General features: G+C 42.9%; 1 protein-coding gene across 2 annotated transcripts; it reads right to left on the bottom strand.

Moving 5' to 3' along the window:
• Positions 1 to 1,299: 1,299 nt before the first annotated feature.
• On the bottom strand, positions 1,300 to 19,607 carry ddhd1a (DDHD domain containing 1a). 2 transcript variants are annotated; one of them, XM_072365003.1, is made up of 14 exons: positions 18,320 to 19,607; positions 16,737 to 16,913; positions 13,661 to 13,762; positions 10,835 to 10,963; positions 9,660 to 9,807; positions 7,714 to 7,823; positions 7,466 to 7,572; positions 7,117 to 7,379; positions 6,040 to 6,115; positions 5,723 to 5,872; positions 5,407 to 5,471; positions 5,128 to 5,300; positions 4,381 to 4,578; positions 1,300 to 4,283 (listed from the first exon to the last, which is right to left on the bottom strand). In XM_072365003.1, exons 1-14 carry the CDS (start codon positions 19,107 to 19,109, stop codon positions 4,096 to 4,098), a joined length of 2,676 nt encoding a protein of 891 aa, XP_072221104.1. In that variant the 5' UTR covers positions 19,110 to 19,607; the 3' UTR covers positions 1,300 to 4,095. The 2 variants fall into 2 exon arrangements, with proteins under 2 accessions (XP_072221104.1, XP_072221105.1); XM_072365004.1 differs by lacking the exon at positions 13,661 to 13,762 and having other exon boundaries at positions 18,320 to 19,606.
• Between the last annotated feature and the right edge of the window lie 3,316 nt (positions 19,608 to 22,923).

Here is a 22,923-nt window from a genome sequence, read left to right as displayed (position 1 = left end):
ACGGATTTATGGCTTCAAACGTCTAAAACCGGGATTTCCAACAGAACCTGCTGGCACAGAGAAAACAGTCTTGCGCAGTTCTGCATCTCATGTTTAGGGGGGTTATACGCGTCTTAAATGTAGGTCAAAGTTAGAGGGAAAAAAAGACACATTCTTAGAAATCATCAGTTATCTATGGGGATCTAAAGACAACTGTCTGCAAGCTACTGCTCATATTTGTCTCTGCCTCAGATGGAAGATAGTATTTTACGCGTCGACCAAATGATCACACAAATCATAAGTTCGGGGGAGGGAAAATGGAGAGAAAGGCAGCTGTTTTCAGTCTTTCCAAAAACAGCAGCACGATGCACGCACTCAGAAGCACGCGCGCCAAAAGATCTGCAGCAACGTCCCATGAATCATCTGCGTTTCTGGCCCAGGATCCCGGTGAACTCACTCAGCTCCAATCTTCCAGCTCAGGAATCTGGGCCTTCAGACCACGGTCGGCATCAAAGCGATTTATAACCCCTCTCCCTGCTGGTCCGACCCCCTAAAGTCGGTGTCTGGCAGCCGACACATTGCCTTTTATAGGCCGTCTTTTAATTGCAAAGCAAACATTTGAGTCAGATGCAGAGAAGGAGCGCGAGAGCGAGATAGACTTGGCTGCTTGGTGATGTGGATGGAGCTAAGATGACTTCTTTGCACTCTATGTCAGATAATCGTTGTGAAATACAGAAACGATTGATCAATCCCAATTTTGTCTCAGATAAGAAAGAGAAAAAAATCAATAAAATATGCTAAACTGCTAAATTAGCTGAGCGGTATACGTGGAATTAGGATGAGAGAGAACACACGGGACAGATGGTCGCTATGGGTCATTGTTCCAGTGTTATCAATAGCTGACTGACCTCTTCTGGCCACAAACGGAACTGCAAGGATTTATCCATTATGTATGACTCAGCTCAGATCAATCCGGTCCCATCTGTGGACCTCGCCTTTGCAGATGTTGCCGTCGTGCGTCAAGGCCCTTAGAAACCAACGCGGAAGCAGTGACTGCAGACGGATTACAATGCGGCCCTTTTCGGGAACTATACATCAGCTTTGTTGCTCGCTTCAGGGGGCGTCTTGGAAAGAATCTGTTCCGAGTTTCAGATGAACAAACGGCTCCATTGTCCTCCAAACCCAGTCTGGAAATGAGCACGGAGCCCATCTTCCTTTGCTGATTTCATCCTCTCTTTTTACACCACAGAAGACCCCATTTCACCTTTCTCCCCTCCTCGCTGTAATGTGTCAAACATGATAGACCCGAGATCTAACGGCTGTATTCAAAAGGAAATGCTTTAATAAAAGGAAATAAATACAGTGCTTTGGATGGCAGTTAGAATTCATTACAGGCATGGGTTATTGCACAGCTCTCAGGACAAACACCTTTCCAGACATCTATTCAAAGTTAGAGCAGATGTTACCTGTTTAACACTTTCAGTCATCCACAGTAACCTTTAAAGCACATTTTCCTTTAAACCACCTGTCCGGTAACATACTGCGTGTAAACGCCTTGTCGACTTGTGAACAGTGTGAGCTGAATTGTTGTAATCAGCGATGGCTTCAAAATGACATCAAACAAATGGTAAAGAGTGTGAAGTCTACAAAACGCGTAACAGATATTTCCCTGATGCTTATGGCGCCTTTACCAAGAAAAATACACTGTCGTCATCAGTCAAAATGCTGTACATTGAGTTTTCATATCGTCCAACGGCCAGCAGAGTGACCCCATTTAACCGCCTGTGCTTGGATCAGAAACTGCTAGAAATGGAAAGTGTCCATTTCCCGCGCTGACTGGAAACACGGCCAAATGGCAAACGGCGACAGGAACACTGCCGTTATTGTCACAGTGGTCCAAACCACTCTCTCGCAGTACATGTTTGCTGTGCCCGAACCCACGCCGCACGACCCACCCGTGCAGGGAAACCGCCTTTTTGCATGTTGTGACGGCTTTCTGCATCTATCCCTGTAACATCTGCTCAGCAAAATAATGAATAAACTAAAAAAAAAAACAAAAAAAACAACATTGGGCTGCTTCCAGTAAAGCTCCTGTGCAACTCATCGCTGATGAACGTGCAACATCCAACAGGTCAGACATGGAAACGTTCCCACATCGGCCCGTCTCGTTTGCCCCAGGTTCAGAACATCGCCCTGGTTACCCATCGGGTAGCTCCTCAAGGCAGTCTGGTTTTAGTACATAGGCCTTTGCGACGCAACACAGACATTAAACAACAATGGACTGATTCCATGTAGTGACGGATCAGAGAGCAACAGCCCTTATGTGGTACGATTAAGCTCCATGTTGCACCACAGCCAATGAAAAGAAGCTCTGTGATAACTCTGACATTACAGCAAGCTGTAGAAATCAATATGACACCGATAGTATTCATGTAAGGACAGTTCCAGTTTCTTCATCCATTGTAAATGCATTTAAAGTGAGATTCTGCAGATAAAACAGACTGTTAGACGTGTGTTGGCACGCTGCACCATTACCTCTCCATCCAACATTCATTCATTACTTACTGGAAATCATGCAAAGTAAGTAAACATTCTAATTTCTGCCCAGTTATTACTCGGATGTATGACTAACGTAAGCTCCAGCAGTGTTTTTACCCGAAACAACAACAAAAAAAATCCCCCCAGAAAACAGCGTTTTATTGTCTCCACTCATCCGAATGGTTTTGATTATTTTTTTTTCAATAAAATCGACGTGAGCAGCGTCACTCAGGCTCTTAACATCAACAGGCATGTTAATGCGTTTGCCTTGTCGACTGGGAACTACAGGTTTGTCAAGGTAAAGAAACTGGCCTTTCACACAAATATACGGACGGGCGACCTTTGCTTATAGGGGAAAAGTGCGAATTAGTCACAGATATAAAGAAAAAAAAAAGGTGAACAGGGTACATTTAACTTTTGTGTGCAATCTATCGCATTGGTTTGACACTAAAAAGGAAATCTACTTTATTTACCCTCTCGATCACATTTTCAGGTTCGACAATAAGCCGAAGCTTTGTTAATGCAGCTAACGAACAAGAAACAAACGTTATTTGGCCACAGGTCTGAATCCCAATTTCCCCGGTGATGAGATCCAGGTTTGCTATCTACAACAGTCTAAATATCGCTATGAAAAATATTTCTTCCTGTTTTTGTTTTTTTTTTTTAAGAAAAAATACATCTCGTACCACCCCATTTCATTTGGACATCAATATAAAGGTACAAAGAAAAAAGAACAAAACAATCCCTACATAATTCATCAATATAGAGGCTTAGATTCCAGCTGACTGTGCGATTGTTTCGAGTGAGAACTCTGGTCTCGTAAATTAACTCGTACACTGTAAGAAAATAGCTATCTATTCCCTGTTAAAGGCCACTGATCTGCCTGTCATAATACACCTCTGTAGGTAGAAGTCCCGTAGGATCTAATGAGGGTATTTACTGGAGCTGTTACTGTTGGGTTAGAAAAGATTTTTGCCCCAAAAACAAACAAAAAAACCCGCTGCTGTTGAGTTGGTTCAAATCAAACGTGACGGAGCTCGAGGCCTCAGTCACTGAGTGGAGCAAAAGTGTCAGAAGGCTCCAGACGGAGCGTGTGGGAGAGCAGATGAATTCACGCGCTGCTAACGGCGAGCTGATGGATGCGTAATCAGCGAGCTGCATTTGTTTGACATAAGGTTGGAAATTAAGTCAGAGCTCCCTCCCACTGGGTACAAAACCTCCATGCATCAGACTCCCGAGACGCTTCTTCCATGCTTATGTTCAGTTTGTGGTCATACTGGCGAAGGATGCACCTCTGCAGGGGTTCCCGGTCCAACGCCGGCACCCTTGGGGCGTGCAAAAACGTACATCTTGGGAATGCGGTCTCGAGTCATTTCCTCAGTAACAATTCCCAAATGTGAAAAGGGCTGAATCACCACAACATAAAGGAAAAGTGATTACTAGTGAATTTAAGAAGTTTTTTTGAGGAGGGACGTTTATTGGAAGGAAGCCATTCTTCTTTTGTCTCGTCTTGAATGTGACAAAAGTCTTCAGTGACACCCCTCAGGTGTCCGTTTGTGTTCTAACGAATGCAGCGTCTCAGTCTGGCTCCGGAGTATCTTCTGCTGGGTGGCAGGGTGTTGCCTTCTGCTTATATATGAAGGTCAACAAGAAGAGGGCTATGTCATGTGAGCACCAGTAGCCTGTGTGTGAGGTCACCGCTGACCAATAGCGGCTCTCCACCAGACCCTCCCGGAGCTCAAAGTCGACACGCCTCTCCAGCTCCACTGCAAGGCAGAAACAGATTATCGTATCCGTGAATTGAAATTTAATACTCAACAAATGAAAATGCATCGTTGCTGCCGCAAAGGTGAGGAACCTTACATGATGTGTCAGCTGTGGGGGAAGTGGGTCGAATCATGCTGGAGAGGCCATAGGCTGACTGGCTTTCTGTGCGCTTCTGCTCTTCTTCCTCAGCATTTGCCCCTCCATCTGGTCCTAAAGACACCGAGGGCTGGCTGTTTGAGCGTGAAAAACGCGAAAACAGGATGCCTCCTATGCCCTTCCCTATGCTTGCTGCTCCTGTAGTAAAAGATTATGGAAAAGCTCAGAAGAAATAAAAGGAAGCGATTGACTTAGAATGTGGTTCAGAGGAGGAACAAAAAAAACAAGCGAATGCACCGATGTAATTACAGTTAAAAATAATGACAGTAAAAACATGTTCAGAGTCCTTATTGCCCACATGATGGCACTGTTGACTCAGTAATGGTGGAAAAACCCTGAGTTCACAGGATAAAATGGAATTTACTTAAGCAGTTTGGATTTTCACCAAAGACTAACTCATTATCTTTAAGTAAGTAAGTAAGTAAGAGCAGTCAACATCTTATAATATTTCCTGTAATTCTTTTCTTAAAACTCTTTGGGTACTTCAAAGTCGTCTATTCTTTCATGTTCATCTGACCTGGCAGAAAGCGACTGATAAATCAAACAAACTGAGACTGCCTTAGAGGTAAAACTCCTAACAATAGGTGGTGATTGAGTGTGTACCTCCGCATTACCTTAAAAACCGTCAATGACGACTAATGTGATTAATGCTGTGCGAGTCTTCACTGTAGAGTAAATACAAATTACCGAGTATGCTGGCCTTGCCCAGACTGGTAATGGACTCCCCATAGTGCTTGCGTGGGAGGACAGGTGAGGTACTCGGGCTGGGAATGCTCTCGGTATCGGATATCGGATCTTTGACTGGGTTGAGGAAGGTAGGACGGATTTCATCGTAAGATGTCGGGTTAGTAGCGCTACACCTGGTGAATAAAAGAAACCCCAACACATTCAGCCCATGCAGATTCAAATATTAATGCGGGAATAAAAGGGGGGGGACATCAAATGTTCAAAGATTCAGCTTCTTACCAGTGTATCTGCACAGGTGCGATGTTGCTGTAATGTTTGAGGATGAGGGGCTCTAGTCTATAAGCCTAAACAGAGCAGAAAACAAGTTGTTGAATACAGACGGTGCGAGTTTTCTGTTCAAATGTTTGAGTGAGTTGCTGTGTGAAATGGAGAGTCCTGTGAAAACAGCCACTCTGTCTAGAAAAAGCACACCCTAAAAACCACGTGGGCTGAGTAAGAAACAAACATTGCCCCTTTTTGAAAAGCCAACAAGGAAAATAAAACCTGAACTTCCTGTAACATCCGGAAAATATCGCGGTGATTAAATGAAACTGACCACAGGGTCCGTGGGATGGAAAACATTAAACAGCCGGCTGCAGATGGAGGTGGGCAAGATGTGGTCTTGGTGGCAGCTGGTACCAGGGCGGATCCCTCTCAGAGCCAAGAACACAGCCAGAGGAGAGCCCATGCAGAAGAAGTTCTCCACCTGTGAGACAAAAGGAGCAAAGCTTAGTAGAAATGACCATTTCTGACCACAAGGGGGTCTTTTGTAGCTGGGTCAAAGATACAATCTTTTCTCTTTAGCTTTTCTTACCCTTGAATGTATGTTATTTATCAAATTAAAGTAATACATGCCAACATCGAACATCTCACCTTGAATTTGAGGGCTGGGGGGGCAGAGGGCTTAGAGGCCTCCAGTGTGACAAGCTGATTTTCCAGCTCTCGCAACCTAATGAAAAAATACATTTTTTTTAATAAATAAAAACCACAGCATCTGTCATTATGTCAAAGAAAGCAGTCATTTTTCTTAAATATAGCCTGAGAAATCAGTTGCAATGCAGCTATAATTACTATACTGTAGACGTTAGCTCATGTTACAGAGGAAGCTCTTTCAGCCCTTAAGTAGGTAAAACAATTCCTGAGATCAACAGTTCCTCTTCTTACTAACATGATGGTGCACAATAAGCACAGCGAATGATACTGAACCCAAAGTGTGATGCAAGACAAGTAGAAAGAAAAAAAACCTGTTGTCCTACTTAAACATACTGTTGTTAACCATTTGGTAATCTGCTGCCAAGTTAATCCTTACACAGTTAAAAATAACCTCAAACATATCAAAAGTTATGCCTTAGGCCTTCCTGACATCTCAGCCGTTTCCTCCGAAGCGCTGATCTGTGCTTTAGGCTGCTATAGGCTTAGACTGCTGGGGGATCTCATCTGTCACACCTTTCCTCACTTTGCTCTCGTTTTCTCCTGTTTAATTTCACAATTGATTTTATGTACATGTGACATTATTGTGGTTATTAACTTGTGTTTCCCTGTTCCAACAGATATCCTTTGAATGGCGTTATGGTGTTTTCCCCCCTCTTTTCCCTCTTTTCTGTCTTCTCAAACCCCAGCTGGTCAAGGCGGATGGCCACCCTTCCTGAGTCTGGTTCTGCCAGAGGTTTCTTCCTGTTAAAAGGGAGTCGTTCCTTTCCACAGTCGCCACAGGCACGCTCAGGACAGGAGATTGGACTGAAGACAAGTTTCGGTGCAATCTGTTGGTTTCCTTAGCTAAGATATTTTTTGAATTGGCTCTATATGAATTAATTGGATTATGATTACAATGAATTGAATTCCAATTGGCTTGAATTGGACTGTATTACTTAAGTGCCTTGAGATGACAATTGTTGTAATCTGGCGCTATATATAGATAAATTGAATTGATCTACATTAGCGGACTCTCACCTGTTCCTGGTGAGCCTCAGCTGCCCTAAAAGTCGCCTCTCCTCATTGGACATCCAGTGCAAGTCCAGTTCGTCCTCCACAGCGCAATGCTCCTGCAGACAGAAGTGCACGGGATCCCATCCGGTCATGATGTCATACGTGATGACGCAGCCAAGGGAGTGGGAGACGATGGACACTTTGCCGCCCCTTTCCTCAAATTCAGGGTTCCGCGAGCAGAAGAGCGAGTAGAGTTTGTTCAGCTCCTGTGTGAGGCCCTTGGTAATCTAGGGAGAGGGAGCGGATAGGTTTTAAGTAGAAGTGGACGCTCCCGAGATATTTCTAAAAGCTTTTGAAAGTGGATGACTCTCACCTCGTCCCGGTAAAGAGGGCTGTTATAGTACATGATGTCCATCGCACTGCTGTTGAGAAGGTCTCTCAGTCCTCTTACTTTGTCCGGTGTGATTGAGTCTACGGTATCTAAAGAAACACACCAGTCACACAAAACAGACACTGCAATCCTCTATGTGCAAATTAAAACTCTGTGAATTCAGATATTGCAACATATTGTTTCGTACTACGCAGAAACTGCAATGCATGGAAACAAAAGGAGTGTAAAACCTCCATCCAGTGCGAGCTTTGAACGCCACTCAACAGGGAGAAATTCCACATGTTCATCGTTGTGCTCTGAAAAGTGCTTCTCCTCCATCTTCCTCACGCCATCCCTCAACCTAAAAAGACAATAGAGGAGATCCAGCACTTGATGGCAAAGTCACACACTAAAAGCTGCATTCATTTAGAGTATCTATTTGGGCTAGCTTTAAAAACAATATCATCAGTAGCTTCTCTTGTGCAGCATGTACACAACGGCTACACTGATAGCAGCCCTAAATAGGGTTGCATGAGATTGCAGGATACACTAAATACACAAAGAACGGGAGGGTAAGGGATCTGTTGACATGGGTAAATGTAGGCTGAGAGGCTTTTAGGCGACTCGTCTGTATATGGGGCACCTCGTACGCGTTTTGTCTGGACCATCTAGTGTATCCGCATGGAAACTTAAACACTTAGAGATCTGTGAGCCGCATGACACAACTTTCTAAGCAGCAACCACAAGAGCTTTGGGATATAATAATGTCCCAAACGCTAACAAGTTCTTCTTTCCCTGCTGCTGATAAAACTCTACAAGGCACAGAGGTGAAAATGAACCACGTCTAAACAAAACCGTAACAATCAAGCAAACAAGGAACAGGCTAAACATGTTAGCCTGATCTTTCCTATTGGCTAAGGAAAGTGTGTGTGCTGTAATCCCCAGAAAACGGGAGTTAGGCTTAACATGCTCTGCAGCTTGACTTGGTCTACTTTAACTGCTTAGTCGGCCTAAGCTGGTTCAATGATCAAGTGCCAACTCTGTGGCACAGACATGTACACGACTCTGGTCTGTACAGTCTGTACTACTTCCTGCAGTGGAAGCACAAGGTCCATGGACCAAAGCCAATAGAGTGGTACAATTTAAAGTGCCACAATCTATCACATAAGAGATAATGATGTACTATAATGCACTTCCACTGTCCCTCCTTATCTGGGTGCCTGGGAACTCTCCACAAATATCAGTTTCAAGTCAAAACATGAAACTGTTAATAGACAAAAAGAAGTCAGCAGGAGAGGGTCATGGGATTTCATTATCTGAAAGCTGAGAAACCCACCATCTGAAGTCAAAATAAACTGAACTTTGCTTTGTTTTTTCTGTAACACTTGAACGCACAATCTGAAAATGTGGGCCGATAAAAGACGAGTCAAATCTAGTTCTGTACTTCATATATAGACATATTATACAATGTAAGAACAACTCCAGACCACAGGATTTGTTTGCAAGGTTGCTGCAGGATTTCTCTGGGTGTTTCTAAAGTTTGGGCACATGGCGCTTTCTTGGCCACTGCATCCATACAGCAGATGAGGACAAAAAAGAGTGGGAAAGATGGAGAGAGGAGGGGAGGAACGGCAAAAAAGAAAGGCTGCAGGTGCAGTGTTATAATTCTTTAGCTGTGGGTGGTTTTTGGATGAACAAAGAGGGGAAACAATGAGATTCTAATGCTTTAAGAAAACGCTATTAGTCTCTAAAGGAGCAGGGTTTACATTATTCTTCAGTTGTACATTCCATGACCAAGCAACTTGCATAAATCAAAGTGGTGTTTAACAAAAAATGCCATCTAGAATAGCATCCTGTTGGACAGGTTGATGTCTGAAACTACTAATGAAGCTGGAGAAATGAGCACACCGAGGAACCCGTTTGACAATTCATAAGCCTCTACAGCAGAAAGATGCTATCGTCTGCAACATTGATAGAAAAAGTAACAGAAGCGGTAAAAAGCAGATAGATTCTAGAAAGGAATAGAAGAAAATAGAGGAGAAAACAAACAGTTTGAACTGAGACAAAAACTGGAACTGGATTTAACGTGCAGCTGAAATTAAATGGCGCCCTTTTTAAGCCAAGACTGTTCATAAATAAGAATATGCACATCATCAAACTTCTACATCAACTGGTCTTATTAAGAACTGCGACTCACATTCCAGTGTTTTTAATAATGCGCCCCTGATCCATCTTTTGTCCAATCCCGTGCACCACAAACACAATGTGTGTCGTCTGAGGGGGTCGGTCCTCGGGTGAGGCCTCCTCAACGAAACCCCGATGGAGGCGCGTGCCGCTGCTCGAGGCTGAAACAAGAGTGAGGACAAGGGATGGATCTTTATTTGATAGTAGTGAGGAGCTCGCTTGTCATTTTGGAGAAAAGGAAACGTTCAAATCGAGCATCCTGTGGGCCACTCTAACAGAGTCACTCAGCTATTAATAGCCTTCTGTTGAATAAAGTCAAGTGCTGTGTTGAGTCCAACGAGGGCAGTAGGTGAGACGGGGAGTTCCGCTGTGACTGGCCTGATACCACGTGGCAGAACTTCTAAGGTGCCTGTGGGGCTGAGTGTGTGTCCTTACTTAAAACCCATAATCTGATCCAGTCATGTGCTAAATGGAAAGGTGATGGGAGCCAATGAGCTGTCTGAAAAGAGAGATCCTTTTACAGAGCATTTGTTAGCCAGGGAAGACTAAGTTAACCAGCAGCAGCTCTTCCTCTTTAATATAATCTGTAGGATGAAGATGAAAATGTACCAGAGACAATTATGAGATTGCGGACCAGATTCTAGTCATTCAGACTGATCGTATGTCAGCCCAACAGCAAGCTGCAGTAGTTTTTTTTATACACACTCTGTGTCTAACATAAGTCTTGGAAATAGTATCTGTGCCAGGCCATGTTAAAAAAAAAAAAACGTATGCAAATGGATGTTAATACCAGATGATTTCATTCTGGAAATGCGGTAATAAGAAGAGAAAAAAAAAAGAGAAGAGGGGAAAGACGAGGACCTACTGAAACAGGGAAGCAATGAAGTTATTCTGACTCAGAAATTTCCCATAAATACATTTTATAATTACTGACATGAGTGTAATATATCATTCATACAGTTGCTGGCTTCACACTTAATGGTTACAGTAATAGTTACATTATAGACTGCTAGAGACTTCCTCATATTGAAGTAAAACTAAATCTAATCCCGATAAGCCATTGAAGATTTGCCCTGTTCTCAGAACAGACTACAAACTACATTAATGTAGATAAAAAACACACACATCCACAGCATGCTTGGGAAATATCTTTCATATCAGTAAAAGAGCACATAAGTGATTACAGACCTTTGGAGAAGCCCAGTTTCTGGGTGACGGTCCGTGCAATTTTGGAAGTGGTTGCGTCGCTGTAGAGGTAGACCTCATCCACGCTGTGCCAATCCACATGTGTCCGACTCAGCTTTAGACTGTGAATGGCTGCGGGGGGGGGGGGGGGGGGGGGGGGGGGGGGGGTGAGAAAGCAGTGAGTGAATAAAAAAAAAAAATGGGGAAGATGGGGAGGCATTGGCACAGGGTTTAGGTAGTTTGGTAGAAAAGAAAGGAAAATCAGGGGTGAGGTAGGAGAGAGGTTCGAGAATAAACAACCGAAATGATGGAAATCATAGTGGAATTACACCAGGTTACAATTCTGTAAGTAGGACAAAAAGAGCAAAAGTCTAAAAACATCTATCCAAACAGCTCAATCAAATGCAGTTTGTAGCATTGATCTGCAGAGAGAAAAACACATCACACCACGTGATTGCATATTTCAGCTCTTGCTTGTCGTCCTGCTTACGTGTCTCTGATTTGGAGATTTTACATAAAATGATTGCACTTTCAGTGTAGTTTTTCTCCAGGTTTTGGCCTTGGTTCGTTATGCAGTGACAAAGGCAAGTAAGAGCAGAGTTATGGCTTGTGAGGACACCATTTGACACTTACAAAAGCAAAGAGCAATAAATGGAAGTGGTTAACTCGGAGTTATTTATAGCTCTGCTGTATGTCCTTTAAATGCCCCGCCCAGTTAAGTTGACTTGGATAAAATTGTTGAAGACGTTGGCAATGGTCCAGCGCACACTCACGGCTCTTTGTTCTGGGGATCAAAACCCTTAAAAACAGGGTACGGTTCTTGTGAAAACGCCATGTTCCAGATCATGTGTCTGTTGCTTGAAACTCTAAACATTACAATGGGGAAAAAAAATAAAAAAAACTGGATATTTGTTCAAAAAAACTCTTCGATGTTATATTGTCCAGGTGGACAAGGTGAGACGTCTCTGAATCATGTTAAATAATGACACAAGAGGCATGTGAATTGAGCCCGTGTGTTTGTGTCACATAGTGGAATCAACCCCATCTTCTGCAGAGTGGTTTCCTTAGTGGACAAGCATGACTTTTGGGTAATAAGAGCACTTATTACTGCATTGAAAAGACACATTGACTCTAAATGCAGTCTGTGTGAATATCAGAACAATAAAATAAAAAAATTAATTCACCATCGCTGATCAGCAATAAGAACCGAATTAACCTGCTTGAAGGTAAAGTATTTTGGCAACATGGGCAAATTCTCCTGTCACATATCTACATTTCTCTTTGCAGATTGTCAAATGAACTCAACATTAAAGGAAACTTACATCCTACTTATCCCCTTATCACCACACGAAACTCCAAACCAGCAGCAGGAGGGTAACTATAAGCTTTTCTAAGCAGAGAACCTATCACCATCTAGTCAGGATTCATCTGAAACAGTTTAAAATGGCCATCTTTCTTCATATGTCTTTTGCACTTAAAACCAAAGACATGAGCGGGGAAAAAAAAGGGGGAGGCGGCTTCGTTCACCCGACTTTGTACACAGTTGTGCAGAGAAGGTGCAGGCCACTTCAGACTGTTTTATGAGATCTATGTGCAGATGAATCGCTGGTAAAACAGGAGGTATTGGTCCAACTTGAACAAAAAAAAAAAAAACTACATTGAAAATCTTAATTTGGCTCGTTTCGCAGGTGGAATGACGACCAGAGGCTGTCGGAGAACACTTCCTGTTTTACGCTAATATGCAGTGTGAAGGGAGGGGCTAAAGATGGAAACCAAGATCGAAGTGTCCGGCGGAGCTGGCAGTCATCCAGAGTTTAGTGAGCTAGTTTGATAGCGGAGCGACACACTGATGGACAGTTTAAGAGTATAAAAAAAGGAGTGCATGAAGAGTGGAGATGTGGCAAAAAAAAAAATAGAAGGAGCATGAGTTAACTGTTGAAGTTAGGAGAAGGAAAGATTGTGTTTTTATTATGTGTAAATCAATCAAGAAGCTCAGAGCTGGAAGTAGTTGCCTCAGTAAAAGAAAGGTGGTGCATTATACACACACACACACACATATACACACGCACAAAAACACTACATTGAGGTCTACTTTGCACACTGAGCTTAAGGTCAATGACCACTTGGATTTTCTAAAAGATGAGGATGCAGACTCTGACAGCTCTCTATTCAGTGTCCCCAGAAGTAGGACAGGACCTCAAAGAGAGTGAATGCACACGACATGTTAAAGGCTATAATGGTAAAGGACTACAATGGCTCCTCTGTGTAGCTCATCAGTTGTGCTCGGTTCTCAACAGAGAACTTTGTTCAGAAAGCGCACTGTTGAGCTGCTGATGGTGGTTCATTAAAGCCACAGTAATACTGACGGAAGGAAAAGGAGATAGAAACCAACGAGTGATGTAGTGGGCGATAAGAGTTGGGAGTATGAAGACAAAAAAAAAAAAAAACAGGAAAGCAGAGTGGTTGTTTGAGCTTTTTTTAAATCCCACATTCAGCGGTCTGAGGGGTCTTGCCCTTGTAGTTGAGTGAACCATGTCGTCTACTCACTATTACAGCAAGGAGAAACACACAATTCCTCAGAAAGCAGCAACAGTAGTACCAAACTCTGGGTCACAGCACAAAAGGGGAGTTCTAGCAACTAGGCCCAGTTAAAGTAGGTTAAACAAATATCTAACTGAGCCTAGGTCTAGTTCTTAGAATGAGATTTTAAAGGTTATAACCACAAAAGAAAGGAAAATCTAGCCCAACGGAGACCTAGAATCTACAGGGAGAGTTTACAAGCTAAAAGAGCTACCACAAGTATAGAGGAAACTTAGCATTTTACAGTACCTTGACAGCGTTTGCGCTTGTGACATGTAGTTTTAGCACTCGTCTGATATCCACTCCATTTGAACAGAAAAGGCAGGTAGAAAGGGGGCAGGCGGGAGAGAACTAACAACCAACAGAGAGTGAGTAATGGACATTTCTCTGGTGTCACTCACATAGACTTGCTGTCATTAATCTTGAACAAAGAGACAAAGAGTCTTTTTTTTTACTGCAAGAAATAACCTGACTCAATGCCTTGGCAAGAATAAAGTTTTAAAGGTTTGGATGAGTTCACGGCCCCGATGCAGCACTGGTTTACATAAACGTTAGATGACTGAGAAGCAGAAGTCTGCAGAAGTGATGTTTGCCGAGGTCGTTACTCCAACTATTTACTCTTGCTTTTTGCAAATGTTTGCATAACACATTTGTATACTGCTGACAGCATTTAGTGGGCCTTACGCTCAAAAGAACTCCAAACAAAGACCTTACAAATATCTGACAGATTATCTCCAATATCGCTTATACTTGACACTGTTCGTGATGAAAATATGTAATGACATTGTGCGTCTATAGTAGTTGGATGCTTCGAACTGACAGGAAAAGGCGCTCCTCTGAATTTGTTAGTCAAAACTGTCAAGCCACAACTATCAGAGCTGACCACATCATTCAAGCCGTGATAACACAGACATCCAGAGTGCAAATGTCAGCAGCGTCTCCCCCGGTAGAGGTGAAAGGCTGTGGAGGAGGAGAGAAGTGCTGAGTGCACAGTAAGTTTGTTTTGCTCTGACAGCTATAGGTAGCACTAATGGATCCAATCCAAGTAAGTGGTTTCCAATGCTTTGGATATATATTATGCACAAAATCTGTATATGGAGGTCCACATGATCTTCTTTACCTTAACTTGTGTGATACCTCTTTATGTATAATTGTCCTTATAATCTCTTCTCAAAGCAATCAGTAGACTTGGACAATGTAACATTAACTGCTACCTGATTTAAAAGCAAACATTTTAGGTTCCTTGTGACAATCGCACCCGACAGCTTGTTTTTTCCATTTCATCTGAGCATGTATCAGTCAGCAAACATGTTCAAAGTATTATGTGCTGCTTAAATAAGTGCGTAGGTGTATAAACAGCACAAGCAAATAAAATCTGTTGATCTTGCCTACATCAAAAAAGCAGACAATGCTGAAAGGTGACGCTACACCCCGCCTGCTTTTTCCTTGACGTCTTTCAAGCCTGACAGATGAAGCCACACCCTATGTTTTTTACCGGTGGATCAGTGCTCCGTGCACCCAGGTTAATGAAGAAAATCCTCTTTTCTGAGAAGGTTTCTCACCATACTTCTTTATATGCTCAGTGCTCTGAAAATTACATTCGGCATTCCCCACACTCAGGCTTGAAAAATGACCAAACATTGTTCATGCTCAAATGACAGAAGGCAAAACGATACATTAAAAAAAATTCATTTGGGAGGATAATGGCAAATATAAAAATGTTTATAGTAATTTCTTAAAAAATGGTCTCGCTCCTTGTATGTATATCATTCACAAAGACTCAGCAGAAACAGGGTGTTCACTCATGTTCTGGCCCTAGTAGCAGAAGAGTGGGAAGGGAAGACTAATGGTAGGCAGAGGAGACACTGAGTGTACATGTCCTGCACTAATGTAAGGACTCAGTGCACTCATTTCAAGAACCCTTTATCAATCGTAATGCAGTTCAAGGTTTCCTTCATATGCCTCTGAGTGCTTGAAATGATTACTTTCAAGATAGAGCCTTCTGCAAAGGCTGCCTGCAACATCAGCCCAAAGAAGGTGAATTAACAGCATCTATCACTCGCTTTTCGTAGAGCCTCTGCTAAACATAAAAGTGGACAAATACATGCAAACCCAGGCAGAAAGATTTTTTTAGTGCGCAGGCGGGTGTTTCCACTCTATTTAACATTAAATTAAAAAAAATGGTTGTGACAACAAACAAAGTTTACCTAACCCATACCTTCCTTTCTACGTCACAAGAAGGACGGAGTTAAACAGTATTCCCCCTTGCAGAAGTATGACTCTCCCAGCAGAGAAGTTGAGGTCATGTGATCGTTGTCTTGTGCAATGAAGGGACCTTCAAAGATCACAAGACCAATTTGTGCAAATGTGACCCTGCATTCATGCACACCTCTCACAAAATCTAGGATTTCTCTGTGACTGTGTATGCCATGACTCATTTGCTGCTTTATTAACTGCTTGTGTGTGATTCAAATGAAGAAGGTTCCAGCAGAAAATGGAGCAACAAGTACCGGTACATATTACAAATAATGGCAACGCAAAACAAACTTAATGTGAACACTTCTACTCTGCTGATGACTTTGCCTGAATAAGGAGAAAGACGGCGTCTTTGCTATACATGACAGCGACAGACCAGTGTAGAAAACATTTCTGGAGTTACATTTCATTAAATAGTAAAATATGTACACTTCATGTTGTCTTAGCGATTGAGTCAAGCAATACAAGAGACTTGTTTCTTAAGAAGATTCCAACTTTTTCAACAGTTTAAGAGAATCTAACCGTTGCTGCATCTTTTTTCTTAGTTGTGCTATATCTAGCCGCCACGATCGGACACCCACTCGTTCATCACCAGTGAAAATCTCATCGATCAGCTGTCTGACGGAGACTGCTGAATCAAAGAGCCTCTTTCTTATTGACATTCACAGCCACTGGCTGTTGCATTTCGCTCGAGCTAACCCATCAGAAAGGGATGCGCCAGAACGTACGAGGTGCACCTGCTTTACACTGGAGGGATGACATGACAAAACCTACACACACACACACACGAATGGAGGCACCTGTCGCATTCTTTTCTCATGGCTGCGCACTGATAGTATGGCAGGCTGGGCCTAGTCTCATAATTCACCTTTTATGTCTTTGGGCTATTTTGTGAAAACAGCGACTCTTTGACTGACTGACTTTCTGACTCTGGAACAACAACATTCACAATCGAACTTTGTTACAATCAAGGTATGAACTTCTCCAGGCTGATACAGTTTCCACGTTAATGACACCCTGCTACACTAAAACTTAAAAAGGTTACACCCCTGCCCCTCCCCGCGCTCACCGTCTTTGCTATCAACAGTCTTCACCACCAAATCCGTCTCAAAGGTGTCCTGCATGTGCTGCCCGCGGAAATGGTTCAGGTGCTCCTGCTCAATTAGGTCGCTCTCCTCTTCTTCTAACGGAAGCCAGGTCCCATCGATAAACCACTGGCCTCTCATCACAGGGATATGGTCTTGATCTGTAAAAAAATTAAAGCACTTACTCAGTGACACTGAACAAAAACTCACTCGAATACTTCAATTGATGGACTTTCAGAGGGTGCCTGAGCTGATGTACAGTGGACTGATTTCCATTTAACTAAATAAGTCTGTGACAAATCCAGGAGGACCAAGTCTCAGTGTTTAACCGAGCGAGGCCAAGTTTGATCACAGTCTTGAGAGACGTCATTAACGCGATTCTGCCTTGATTCTCTGGGGGTGAGCAGAAGTGTAATAGCAGATCTGAAATTAGGCACGCTGGAAAAAGACAGGGCTTCTCTGTGCAGGGTGAGACGGTTCACAGGGAAAATATCATGCATTTGTCCAGTTAAATTTAAGTGCTAAGACCGACACAAAAACAAGAAAGGCGACAATAAAGAACTCCAGTTAATGCTATTCACTCACTGGTTGGGTTGGTTCACGCCTGTTCGGGGAAGATAAACTTTCTTACTTCTTCTTTTACTCCCTCAAATTATCTGAACTTTCAAGCTCCCACCAGATTAAAACTGATGTTTTTCCCCATCTTTGTCAACATGAAGTCAATGCGTGCCATATCAGCTTACAAAACCTTTATTTCTTAGTTGTTAAATCTCAAAATGTTTGAACATTTTGCTCCTTGGATTTCATTACATTTCCCATTACATGTGGTAGCCCCTCTCATTGAAACTTATATGCTTATGAATGGTTTTTCCAAGTCTCCTCTTGTATTGAGATCACTTTTAAAAGAAACGCACTGGAGTCTTAGGTGCACACATACACTCCGCTAACAGTGGTCTGGGCCAAGGTTAAACAGTCCATCGAGGGATGAATAATCAGCACACTTTCAGGGAACAAACAAAAAGTAACTGTTGATCTAAATGTCACACGATTAGATGACATTAATCTTAAAAAGAGCCAACTCCCCACAAACCCTTTCATCAAGGTCAGGTTTCTGAGGCTCTATAATGGCTGCCATCATTTGTTCCCTGCCTTTCCATTACCTGGAAATATCCATGAATTAGTTAGTGCAGATCAGCCAATAGAGTCCAGTCCAATAGACTGGCCTCTTGTGTTGTCTCCAAATGACCAGGCTGATTAATTAGCTGCTCAATTAAAGAGATCAGGGCTCTGCAAGTAAGGCTTCCAAATAAATAAAAAAAACAACCACTTTTTCAACTTAAACAGGAACCGGTTATTGGCTATGAATCAGTTATCTTGTGTGGTGCCAGGCATTATACTGCATAGTATGAAATATATATGAGGTGTGTGAACCCAACAGGAATTAATGGTGTAGGATTTAAATCAAATCAGCTTGGAAACTTAAAAAACTACTCGATTTGTGACTGATGCTGGGGAAAAATAGTTTTACACACCTTGTCTGTGGGTGGAGGAGATAAATCATACTTACGCTTCCAGTAGACCGGGTAACATTTCCTGTCTTTAATGTCAACCTCATAGAGTCCCCCCCGAACACAAACAGGCTCCACGCTGATTTCAATGCTCTGTGGGTCCCTCTCATCTGAGGACACGGTGGATGTGTCCAGAGAGCCGCGACCTTCGTCCACACTGTTGGTCCTCGTCTCTGGTACCGAGCCGTTCGGTCCTGGGCTCTCCGGACCTTTACTCCCGCCCTCCTCCTCTCCGCAGCTAACCTGAGAGCGTACTGAACCAGGGTTAAGCTCGCAGTATTTCCGATACATTAGCTCAATTTTTAGTGAGTCATGTCCAACAAAGGGCTTCCATGTTTTCTTATCCTCTTTGTAGAACCACCGAACTTCCTCAGGAACTAGCTCCGTGACTACCTCGTTGAATCTATGCCTGGAGCTATTGGACCGAGACCTCTTTCTCCTGTCGAACAACGGACCAGCATTGTTCCCATCGTTGTCTCTGTACTCCAATGGACTGGTATCGAGGTAGTTTGCCGGGGAGCTAAGGTCAAACAACAAGCCGTCCTCGGCACTTTGGTGTCGCGCATGTAAAAGTGGCAGGTGTCCGTCCAGTCCTGACTGGACTGAGGACATCCCCGCCTGCACCGAATCGTCCATAAAACTCATCTCGTGACAGTACGAAAACACATCGCTTCCCAAAGCCCACTTGGTGTTGTTGTCAGTGTCAACACTGACCGCTCGACCCCTAATATCTCTGCTCAACGAAGAGCCTAATGTGGACGTTTTGGGTGTAATGTTGAAACTGCTCATAACTCTCAGAGAAGCACTACCTCATTTGTCATTTCACCTTAGGAGAGCCATAACGCATATACTTCAACTGCCACCGTACATATCAATCAGTATCACGACAAAAAGATTAGGATAAACAATAAAATGAAAAGAACTAAATGAAAGACATCAAGACAAGCTCCAAGCGCATTTCCGCAAGCGCACCGTAGCTGTTGACTTGCTAGCTAGCTTGCTAAGCTAATGAAGCCGGTAGGAGAAATACGACGAGGACTGCGTATTAGTGAGACCGCAACGATAAAACGGGAAAACCCATACACCACTTCTCCTTTCCTCTAAGGAAAATTAACCTTGGTCAAAGTACTTTATTGTCTTCGAGTCGCTTTGGTCCGGCTGGATAAAAGTAACACTGCAGTCACTATTCTTTGAGTGTTCCCGGTAGCGGAGGAATTTCAGACTCATCCGTTGACAAACAAATCTTGCATAGAGACAGAACTGTAGTATGCGTGTGTAAGCGTGACAGCTGACGCATAGATCCCAGGATACACTCGTGAACGCGCACGTCGAAATTGCGCGAACGCCATGTTCGTTTTTTTCCCTATCTCACTGGTTAATAAAACTGCAATATTCTGATTGTACGCTAGATGGAGACGAAATCTTACTAATGGCCAATCATGCAATTCGGGTTTGTATGAAAAAAAATCGGATCATTTGTTTGAATATGCATATTGTCTATAATAACATACCATCATTTACATACATTTCCAGAGCAAAAACTTGAACTTTGCATTTTGTTGACATACGTTTTTAAAGAGAAGCCTTTTGATAACACATATTATTTCCTGATAAATTCTGTTAACATTCAGAAAAAAAGTTTTTATTGTCAACATGTTTTATATTGCAGGTGATGAGTTATGAGCTATTCCCTTTGCAAACAGAGGGTGCTTACGAAGGGCAATGAGTGGACACCCCACTAGAGGGAAGCAAGTCCATATTAATCTTAAACTGAGTACCAACATCCCAGTCTGGCTTGCTACTTTTGGAGGAGAGACAATGGTAAGTTTATTTTTCTAATAAACATTGGTGGTGACTGGGATGGGCAAAATAATAGGATCAGTCCTACATAACATCAGCCAAAATTTGTTTTGAATCTGACTGACATGTAGCAAACACATGTGTGATGTGAAGTACATCGTAGGTATTTACATTAGCTCCCCAAACAAAATTTAAATTGAAGCAATAGCCACAAAGTATTCATCTCTATTTTTGTTGTCACTGTACCTGTAATGTGTTTATTTCTGTATATGAAAGTGCATCAGTTCAGAGTGAGTTGCTGTATCTATGACTATACTCAAATGTACTCATCTGCCTTTTTATTTGTTGATGCAAGTGCATGTATTTGCGCAATACGCATTTAGTGTGGCAAAAACGTGTGTGTATACCGCTGGTCCAGGTGATCCTGGGGCCGTGGTGTGGTCTGTGGGGAGAGACAGCGAGGGATAGGAGAGAGGGCCAGGCAGCTGTATTTGGAATAAACAGACATTACCCTGCTGTGCTCTAATTTACTGCAGAGTGGGAATTTAACTTTAAGCTCGTCCCACCCCTCTACAGACCAAATACTCCATGCTTCTGACCATCAACAACTACTTGCACAATGTGCGTTATTAAAGTGTTACTCCACCCAAACTCTGTCTTTTTAGTATCAAATTCACACCCCCCCGTAGGCTTGCAATGTGGTTGTAAAAAAAAAGTGGTTCTCTCACAAAGACTCAGCTTCCGGAGGAACTTTGGATTTTCAGAAGGCATCATGTGGAAGCAGCAAGACGCAACTCTGATGAGATTCAGTTGACATTTCAGTTCTGAACATATAGAACTTATGAATGGAAGCAAAATTTTGATACTTTCTGTCCGTCATGGAAACCAGTACTGTCTGAATGGTGACCATCCATAGTTTTTACCCTTCAACAAGGAAGCTTTACACAGTACATACACCTTTCTTGTCCATTTGGTAGAAGGATTCAGTACTCAAAACATAGACTAATGTAATATATAAAACCAGGATAGGATTCTTAACGACTCTTGGCCATCTGATACAAGGTCATTATTGAAATTTCCATAGTAAACAGATAATTTTGAGACCAAAACTAGATTATATCCTTTTGAAAATAGCATGAACATTCTAATGTAGGTATTTTTCCATTGCTTAATTAAAGACACATAACCAGAATAAATACTGGGTTAGATATGGAATCTGATTCTGCTGAGAACTGTCTTTGTAGGGTTACACAACAGGAGGACATGTCGTTTTTATATAAGAATTATTTCAATTCCTCTTTTCTGACAGTCAAACTCAGACAGGTTGTCTTCTCCTGCTCTCTGGGCTCTGAAGTTTTGCAACCATCAGGCCCACCACCTGGATGAGTGGATGACAAACAAACTGCAAATTTTCCTTCCAGTAACTGACCAAATAGATATTTATAACCAGCTGGTCACCTCCCCTCCCCATGCCCCCCTCCCCACTCCTAGGCCACGGCTGTGAGAGCTCTCTTTAAAGACCAGTTGTGTCACTTCTGGCTTTGTTCTTAAACAAAGAGAACTGCCCCTCATCTGCCCATAATTGGGCTGACTCTTGGAATGTGCTTGATGTCTCCGCACGGGCCATTGCCGCTCCAACAGACAGGCAAAGGTTGTTGGAACATGGCGGATGAATGAGTGTAAATCCATCCATCCATCTGTACTTATACTGTGTCCTTATACTGTTTTTCATTTCTGCCTTGCCTCCAGTATCTTTCTTCTTACCTCTGTTTCACCCTCTCTAAGCCACCCGTTTTAGCAAGATGAAAGAACCCCTCCCTCCACTGAAATACAGAAATCCCACACTCACAGTAAATGGAACAATCTGCAGACTGCCCTCTCTGGGTCTGTTTGGTCTCTGGGAGCTGCACCACCTCGCTAAGGTGGAGCAGTTGGATGCACTACAAGGCCAATCTGCGGCATATGTCACTAGTAGTTACTGAGGTGATGTTGACCATGCGCAGATAGTTGAGAGGAGATTGGAAGGTGTTTACTGCATTGTTACTAAAGGGAAGCAATTTAGAGAGCTCAAATTCCACTTGGAAGGAAGGAAAAATGTTGAAACAGTAGTTGGCAGGCTACCAAAAGCCCAAGCCCCTAATTGTTGTCATTAATAGCAAATAATCTCAAAGTGCTTACTCCGTATTCTGGGAAACATTATGGTGTTATGTTCAAGACATCTGGTAAATCTCTGAGGATTAGTTTAGAAATTTGTCTGCAGCAATCACATGAAGCACAGGTGAAAAGTTTTAGGATTTTTATGTTCCAACCTCAAATGTGTTTAGCGTCTTCAGGGAGGTGTTGTGTACCTTTAGGTGTTCAAGCAACCTTGTCCCCAAAATCCAACCCTTTGGTTTTGGTCATGACTCATTTACTCCTGAATCCTTCACCTTTCACCCCCAGCTCCACTCTCCATGTCACTCACTAGCTAGCCTGGATAAGTAAATACATGATGTAATGTGTGGTTTTCTCCTCCACCTCCCACCCTACTCCACCCACAGCCAGAGGTGATTAAAGTGGAGCCCAGCAGTTTTAGGTGGGGATGGTCAACAGGGTCTTGAAGAGGGGGAGCCATGGCTAGATTAGGCAAACGGAGGGGAACTTAACAAGGCTCGCTTTGGTCGAACATGATGGAAAGGGAAGGTGCAGGTCTCCCCTACTTTGAAAAAAACGGTGGAACTTCAAACAGAGGCAACTGTCCCTGCAGCCTGTGGCCAAAGTCAGGCCAGTGGCTCCACCTCCCCCGTCTGTCTGGGCTCCAGGT

The sequence above is a fragment of the Leuresthes tenuis genome, unplaced genomic scaffold, assembly GCF_036924035.1.
Source record: "Leuresthes tenuis unplaced genomic scaffold, fLeuTen1.0.hap1 SCAF_15, whole genome shotgun sequence".
In the NCBI taxonomy this organism is placed as follows: Eukaryota; Metazoa; Chordata; class Actinopteri; order Atheriniformes; family Atherinopsidae; genus Leuresthes; species Leuresthes tenuis.
Note: the sequence above shows the minus strand (reverse complement) of the source record. Positions and strands in the feature narration are given on the sequence as shown.